The sequence below is a fragment of the Leuciscus leuciscus genome (genome assembly GCF_965113295.1).
Source record: "Leuciscus leuciscus genome assembly, chromosome: 7".
Taxonomy (NCBI): domain Eukaryota; kingdom Metazoa; phylum Chordata; class Actinopteri; order Cypriniformes; family Leuciscidae; genus Leuciscus; species Leuciscus leuciscus.
Window position 1 is genome coordinate 36978721 of NC_138731.1, and position 8430 is coordinate 36987150.

The 8430-nt window shown below is 36.7% G+C and overlaps 1 protein-coding gene across 1 annotated transcript; it reads left to right on the plus strand.

The window, feature by feature from the left end:
• Positions 1-8154, plus strand: slc40a1 (solute carrier family 40 member 1). Its single transcript, XM_082175748.1, has 8 exons — positions 1-333; positions 482-549; positions 1114-1273; positions 1413-1528; positions 2251-2377; positions 4311-4559; positions 5063-5683; positions 5912-8154. Exons 1-8 carry the CDS (start codon positions 300-302, stop codon positions 6223-6225), a joined length of 1689 nt encoding a protein of 562 aa, XP_082031874.1. The 5' UTR covers positions 1-299; the 3' UTR covers positions 6226-8154.
• Positions 8155-8430: the final 276 nt, after the last annotated feature.

The following is an 8430-nucleotide window of genomic DNA, read 5'->3' on the forward strand; positions in this document are numbered from 1 at the left end:
AGACGGGCCGTGTCTGTGGGATAAACCGGAGCTCGGCTGCATCCGTGAGCGCGGGTCTGGCCCTTTCGGGTGTTATATGTTTTTGCACATTTAGTTGTTCTAGAAAGGTTATTTCTCTCCAACTTCAGCTACAGTGTTGGCTAAGTTAGGAGAGGAGGGAAGGGAAATATTCGTGTTTTGCGCTGGAAATATTTGCATCGAGGATTTACTTATTTGCCCGTTTAACCCGAACCCTTACAAAAGAATCTAACGTTAACGTTTGACAAAACCGAACAAATACAATCGATATATAACACGCAATGGACAGCGCTGCATCTAAGAAACCTTGCTGTGGTAAGTGTTTACTGGTTTGTTTGGCAGTAGGAATCTGTGATAAATGAAATGCGCCTTTTTTGGCTTGACCAAAATAATAAATAACCTTGCACTTGAATTATTCTCATCGCACTTATATGCACTTTCTACATTTTCTCTGTCTCTTCAGAAAGAGTTCACGAATTCTTCACGTCTGCAAAATTCCTCATTTACCTCGGACATTCTCTGTCAACATGGGTGAGAGATTTTTTTTGCATTAGGGTCTTTGTTTGACAGCTCTCGTTCTTCTTTTAATGTGTCAGTCACAACAACAACAAAAATAGTTTTTATTATAAACATTTGTATTACATTTTATTGATTATTTATGAATATTTTAGATTACTGAAGGCTTAAAATTATCCAGAATTTCTTTATTTGTTTGTCTTAAGTTCAGGGAAATTCAGCTTTTCCTTTTTCATAAACACTTCATTTGTTATTTTAATGTTTATTTGAACTTTAAATAAAAAAAAATAAAAATTGGTTTTGATATTACTAAGAGATAATATCTACCATGACAGCAGAGTGACAGTTTGAAGATCATTAATTTTACTCCAAAACAAACGTGTCTAATATAGTCATTATTTTATTAATAGGCCTACTTTGTCTTATAGCCTATAAATGTGTTGAATCATATCAGCTAACATAAGCTGCAAAATACTACTGACAGTGACAACTAATTCTTTTGATTGAATCCCAGTGTACTAGTCTTATTTCAATCACAAAATTACTTTGACTGATGATCATTGTGTCATTATGTTACAGGGGGATCGGATGTGGAATTTTGCTGTGGCTGTGTTTTTGGTGGAGCTGTACGGCAATAGTTTACTCTTGACAGCCGTGTATGGACTGGTGGTTGCGGGGTCCGTCCTCTTACTGGGCGCTATTATTGGTGACTGGGTGGACAAAAACCCCAGACTGAAAGGTAAACATGGCAAAGCCCAACCCACAGAGCATGCAGGATTATTGTGAAACACGACACATTAATTACTCATTAATTATGCCAGTTATTCCAACATTTTTTACTGAATGCTACTGAATCTGGATTTCTTTCTTATTTTCAGTGGCGCAGACATCTTTGGTTGTCCAGAACAGTGCTGTCATTCTCTGCGGTATCCTTCTGATGGTCGTTTTCCAGTATAAAGCACAACTTTCTACCATGTATGACGGATGGTTGCTGGTGAGTTTGATTCCCAGCAAAACTCTGACACTATTTATCTATCAGTATTCGCTGAGTAAATAGTTCTTCGAAAGCCCACAGAACTAATCCATATTTATGCATAATAAAGAAAGTCATCATTTCCAAGAGCAGAACATTTTTGCTGCAGTTCTTTGGCCTCCAGTTTAGTTTTTACTCCATTTTTATGCATATTGTTTCACTCTGACTTGCTGTTTAGAATGTGTGGGGAAAAAGTGTATTTTTCATAGTTGGCAAAAATTATAAGAGGATATTCAGAGTAATTTCAAGCTCCTTATCAATTTCTAGCCTATATAGAAGATAATGTTGTCTAAAAAGAGGAAAAGCTCCCCTCTTTATTTTGCATGGCCTCAATGTAAGTTCATGTAAGTGAAACACGACACCTTGGTAACAAAACGATGACATGCTGTCAGCAGAATCCAGGGATGTCACATGAGTAGAAAGCATGTTGCTTACTCAATATTAGTCCTTTGAGTCTGTTAAAAGACTGGAAAGCTTAACATATACAATAACAAACAAAACCTGCTGTTTGTCCCGGTGTCACTGAGGTCGAGAACCCATATAGCAGGCAAAATGTGGCTTGTTCAATGAACCGTTTTTTGTTCTGGACTGTTCCTGAAAATTGAGTTTAAGCTTTTTGTGGCAGTGTACTAAAACAATTAACAATTTATTGGGCACAGTGACATGTTTTTTTGTCATTGCAGACATCATGCTACATTATGGTCATCAGCATTGCTAACATCGCTAACCTAGCCAGCACAGCTATGTCTATCACCATCCAGAGGGACTGGGTTGTGGTTGTAGCTGGAGATGATCGGAGCAATCTGGCAGGTCAGGACTTTTAATGTTTCACCTTCTTCAAATTTATTACAGTGGCCCCAAAAAGTATTTGGACACTTTTAGACACTAAGCCAAGCTAAAAAATATATGAATTTCTTATATTTCAGAGTAAACACAGTTAGGGCTGTGCAATTAATTGAATTTCAATTTCAATTTCGATTTTTGCTCCCAACGATCACCAAAATAGTATAATCGAGTAAAAACGATTATTTTGCCATTTTCTGTTTTAAAAGAACGCTCTTATTTTGTCTTGTGTTCTGAATGACGCGCGCACGCGCACATCCGCCCCTCCCGATGCCGTAAACTCTCTCAGCTTGAATGTTTAAACTGATAAGACTTAAAAAGAAGTGAAAATGATAAACTTTAGTTACGATGCAATGCTGGCCCGATTGTACAAGTGACAATTCCATCATGTCCCGACTCATAAACGCGAAAGTGTAGTTTCGACGCTTGCTTTTGTCCAGCACATTCAGAGAGGCAGAGAGAGAGAGAGAAGACGCAGCGCCGCTGAACACTCACGCGGTTTGTGAAATTGCGTCTCGGAGAAAGTTTTAAAATTATTGATTTGATTTTATAATCTGTGTGGATTCATTTAAGATATTCATACAATCTACATGCTAAAGTGAATCAATGTGTGTGGGGAATTTCCCGCATTATAAGTGGTAGACCTGCGGGAATTATTAAAATACTCATTGAAGTATTATCTGTTATATTATTTATTTTAATAGTTAAAAAAAAAGTACAATCAATGTTCACATTTCGATTTTTAAGAATTGTTGAAAGGTGTCTTTGGTAACACTTTACAATAAGGTTCATTAATTAGCATTATAACTAACTTACCTTTGTTAAAATTTAACTAATAATGAACAATAATTCTACAGCATCTTAGTTAATATTAATTTCACCATTTACCAATACGTTATTAAAATGAAAGGTTGTATTTGTTAACATTAGTTAATGCACTGTGAACTAACATGAACAAACAATGAACAGCTGTATTTTTATTAACTAGCATTAAACAAGATTAATAAATACTGTAACAAATGTTTTTCTCATTGTTAGTTCATGTTAGTTAATACATTAACTAATGTTAACTAATTAACATTATTGTAAAGTGTTACCGTGTCTTTTTAATAAATGCAACACGTTCCCAGTCATGTGAAATAATCGTGTTACATAATCGTGATTTCAATATTGACCAAAATAATCGTGATTATGATTTTTCCCATAATCGAGCAGCCCTAAACACAGTTGTAGTTCATCACATTAACTAAGGACATGTTCCACTAAGTTTAACAATAAAAAAGTGTCCAAATAATTTTGTCTTTATTTTTTGACTGATATATCTGTTGTTGTAAAATTGAATAACTAGTGTAACAAACAACTTTTAGTTGAATAATGTTTTATTTTGTAAATTATTTAGCATTTGTATAATTTTTTTATTTTTTTTTCGGAATGTGGCTTACGTGTACATTTTTTCGCCCACTATACTGTCTATAATAATCATTTCACTTAGTCGTGGAAACTCATAAAATGCATTACAGCTCTTTCTCCATCAATCGTCTTATCTTCATAGAGTGCTTGCATCAGCTGTCATTCCATATGACTCTCATTATAAACCCATCAATGAACCCAGTAACCTCCCAGAAATCCATGAAAGCATAGCTAACACGTAGCTCTCTCATTACTGTGGAAAAAACTAAATAAACATAAAAAAAAAAAAATATATATACATATACAATATATATATATATATATATATATGTTTTTTTTAATGTTTATTTCGTTTTATATATATATATATATATTTAGCAAATGTATATAATATATATTAAGCAGCACAACAGTTTTCAGAATATAGAGAATATATTACAGATTTTAACACTTATTCTCTCTTTTGTTTTCTATATTTCTATTTTGTCAGATATGAACGCAACTGTAAGAATAATTGACCAGTTAACCAACATTCTGGCTCCAATGCTTGTGGGCCAGATCATGTCATTCGGTTCCCATTTCATCGGCTGTGGTTTTATCTCGGGCTGGAACCTGTTCTCCATGTGCTTGGAGTACTTCCTGCTTTGGAAAGTTTATCAGAAGACTCCAGCGCTTGCCTTAAAATCAGGACAGAAGAACACTGATGACCAGGAGCTGAAGCATCTCAACAAACAAAAAGGTTTGTTGTACCACCCAAACTCCTCTGCCACTTTTCACTAATACAGTACATAGAGTCCCAATACTTTTTTTTTTTTTTTTCAAGCATTACTAACAAAACTTTGTGCAGAACCCTGTTACCTATGGATTTTTCACATTACAAAAATGTAACATTCCTTAAAATTGTGACATCCAGGAAGTAAACAATTAATTTTATCAATAAGTTACTCAAACTATAGTGTTAACTGCACTTTTTTTACTACTAACTATAAACCTGCATATAAGGCAAATTATGAAACTTTTTATGAAACATCTTGTTTTTTCTTCTTTTTTGAAGATTAAGCAACTTTTCACTGATCATTTGCTTTTTTTTTTTAAGTTTCAAATCCTATTTTGTACCCTATTTGTTGAAAGTGGCATTCATTGTGCATTTTCTAAATGCTGACACAAAGAGTGACTTATCCAGTTATATCTATAGCTCTTTACTTAACTTTACTTTTGTGGTTTTCCTATTCACTGTTACAGAGATTGGAAATAGTGAAAGTCCAGTTGAAGGCTCCCAGCTGATGAATGAAACCGCTGAGGTGAAGAAGAAAACCAGTTGCTGCTACCAAATGACAGAGCCCATCCGTACCTTTAAGGATGGCTGGGTAGCCTACTACAATCAGTCCATCTTCTTTGCCGGCATGTCTCTGGCTTTCCTCTACATGACCGTTCTGGGCTTTGACTGCATCACCACTGGCTACGCGTACACTCAGGGCCTGAACGGCTCTGTGCTCAGTCTCCTTATGGGAGCCTCGGCTATATCTGGAATCTGTGGAACGGTGGGCTTCACCTGGATCAGAAAGAAGTGCGGCTTGATCAGATCCGGCTTCATCGCTGGAGTCATCCAACTATCTTGCCTCGTGCTCTGCGTGGCATCCGTCTTTGCTCCTGGCAGCCCTTTCGATCTCAGCGTCTCGCCCTTCGAAGAGGTCTTAAAACATCTGTTTGGAGACAGCGGCTCGCTGCGTGAGAGTCCTACTTTTGTTCCTACAATTGAACCACAGATTCAGACAAATGCCACTGTTTTTGAGGAAGCCCCCCAAGTGGAGTCCTACATGTCTGTCAGTCTTCTCTTCGCCGGTGTCATTGCTGCTAGAATTGGTAAGTAAATGAGCAACCAACAGGAAACAATAGAAATAGTTGTATTTAGTCCTTATTTTCCGTTATCTTCAAGAAGAGGAAAGTGATATCCATATCTTTTTATCACCTGAAAGTTGTAAAGCCAACCTTTGAGACCAAATAACAACAAGTCATGTTTGTGATAATTGTGTGCTGGCGCTCTTTTAATGTCACAATATGTTTGAATTGTTTCTCTTAAATTGCTTTCAGGTCTTTGGTCCTTTGACTTGACCGTGACCCAACTGATCCAAGAGAATGTGATTGAGTCTGAGAGAGGAGTCATCAATGGTGTCCAGAACTCTATGAACTATCTACTTGATCTCCTGCACTTCATCATGGTCATCCTTGCACCAAATCCAGAGGCCTTCGGCCTTCTCGTGATCATCTCAGTTTCCTTCGTTGCAATGGGACATATGATGTATTTCAGGTTTGCCTATAAAACCCTCCGAAGTCGACTCTTCCTGTTCTGTTCGCCCGAGCAGAAGCCAGATCCCAATATTCCCTCACTTTCCAACTCTGTATAACTATTTAGAGACCGTAAGCCAATTTCTACTATTTTAGCATGCTGTGTTCTTCGAGAACGTCGCCAGGAACCCATTCCATCTCTTTTACTAACATGCATGCTTTTGCAGTGCTTGTGCATGAGTAAAAATTCTTCTCCATTAGCTAAAATAACAAAGAAGAGATGGAGCTCTCCTTAGCGTAGCTTAGAGATATGTATGTCAAAAAAGCATACATTGCTTCCCTTGTTTTTTGTGTTCAAGGTGCTGTAAAAATGCCTGAGAAGTAATTGTAGGGGAAAACACACAAATGGGAACTATGGTTCTAATGCGATATACCATGCTTTAATAACTCCAAAGCAAAAATGGGCATATTTATTCTACTTTTACATATTTTATATATTGGTTTTTCGACTTTATGGTCGTAGTTAATCTTCAGACTAGGTATGAGAGTTTTGCAATGTGTTCTACTTAAGATAGAGTAGTTTTGTAATGTTTGCCCCTCAATGCTTTTTACAAGCCTTGGTTAAAGTCTCTTTTATAGTTATTTGGAGTGTTCTAGTTATTCATTCAGTTATGCTTATATAATGCTTATATATTTATATACATGTAGTCAGTATTCTGTATCTCAGCTTCGGTGGTGCTATTATTACAACTCTTCTGGAAAGCAATGCAGACATATATATACAGTTTGTACATGTAACCAAAGTGGATTTTTTTTCACCATGTGGAAGTGAGGGAATTGCAGCCGTTTTCTTGTTAACATTCCGAATATTAGTGGTGTGAACATTTCTTGGAGATTTAGGCCCTGATACATTCGCCCCATTGCAACTAGTTTTTAGCACTAGATTTATTTTGTTCAGTTTGATTAGAAAGTGATTTTTAGCACATAATTCTTGTTTTTTGCAAAGATTGTTACACAAGCACTTTACGTGATTACACTTTGTCCGTTACGAAATGAGTGCAACGAGACACTTCAGGTTTAAGGTATTTGCACACAATTGATTCCCTGCCACCAAAGTTCACAGTCAGGCAGGAATTTAGAAATTCTCTCTTGCAGTTCTGCATCAAAACTGGAAGATTCTCATATTTGCTTCAAAAATAGTAACAGAACTGTGATTTTAGATCTAAAATCTCTAAAACACCCTCATGATTTTTACTGCCCTTTAAGTGATGCCACACCTCAGTTTTTCCTTCATGCAAATCATATGCTAATCTAGATTGGTACAAAGTAAACATTACAGACCTGCTTTTTTAGGCCTATGAGCCCACGCTTGCCACAAAAGCCACAATCACTCAGGCTCTAACATCCTTTTGAAAACCACAGCTGGCTTGACATATAGTTGAGGTATTTTGTAAGTTGTGTAATATTGAGGTTGGACACCAGCGGGGCTCCACCATATGCACAGAAAAGAGAAGGGATTGAGTCCAATGTGGACGGCTGGTTTGAAGTGCAGCTGGTCACAAATGCAGGTGCCTAGTGAAGTCAATGATTTTTGACTTCACTTGTTAAGTAAGCATTTTTAATGTTTCACGAGGCCCTTGTGAACATACTGTCGGGTCTTTAAACTCTTACTTCATTGTGTCAGTGCATATTGTCTGTATTTCTGCAAATGTGAAGCCTTATTTACATCTGTAAAATATGTTTATATTCTTGTGTTGACTACTATTTTTTGAAATCAGTTTTGTCCTATGTAATGCCACACAGATCACCGTGCCCTTGACAATTACAAAATGAAACACTTGCAATAAATTGTACTTTAAAAATCCAGTTGAATGTAATGTAAGAACAAACATACATTATTCTTTGTAGGAGCATATTGATTCTGTTCCTGTTGTGTATTATACTTGCAATAATTGTGGTTCACACTCCAATGCAGGGGGAATATACAACTTAAGACTTGTACTGCATCTCACTTCAACTGAAATAAACAGATTTGTATCCAAATGCAACATCTGAGTGGTTGAAATAAGTAGAGGGGGGGATTTTAAGATGTCGACTATGAACCCGCAGGAGCTGGAATACATGCAGCAGCAATTGTACAAGGTCACATTCCTCAGAAGGGTTTGCTGCTAATTTTCTCTAAAAGGCCCTTTCAGACTTTTTTTGGTTAATGCACTGACTAAAAGCTGAGTTGAGCTTGGCTTGCATGAGAAGCAAAGACAAAGAACGACCTGATTACTTGCCAGCAACAAACGCAACGCCTCCCATTCTGGGTGGGCGACAAA

Bases quoted from the DNA above. Each gene is read 5' to 3' on its own strand.
- slc40a1 (XM_082175748.1), top strand. From the start codon at position 300: ATGGACAGCGCTGCATCTAAGAAACCTTGCTGTG. The intron at 2,378-4,310 runs GTCAGGACTTTT...CTATTTTGTCAG, and splicing joins TGATCGGAGCAATCTGGCAG to ATATGAACGCAACTGTAAGA. The intron at 4,560-5,062 runs GTTTGTTGTACC...TCACTGTTACAG, and splicing joins GCATCTCAACAAACAAAAAG to AGATTGGAAATAGTGAAAGT.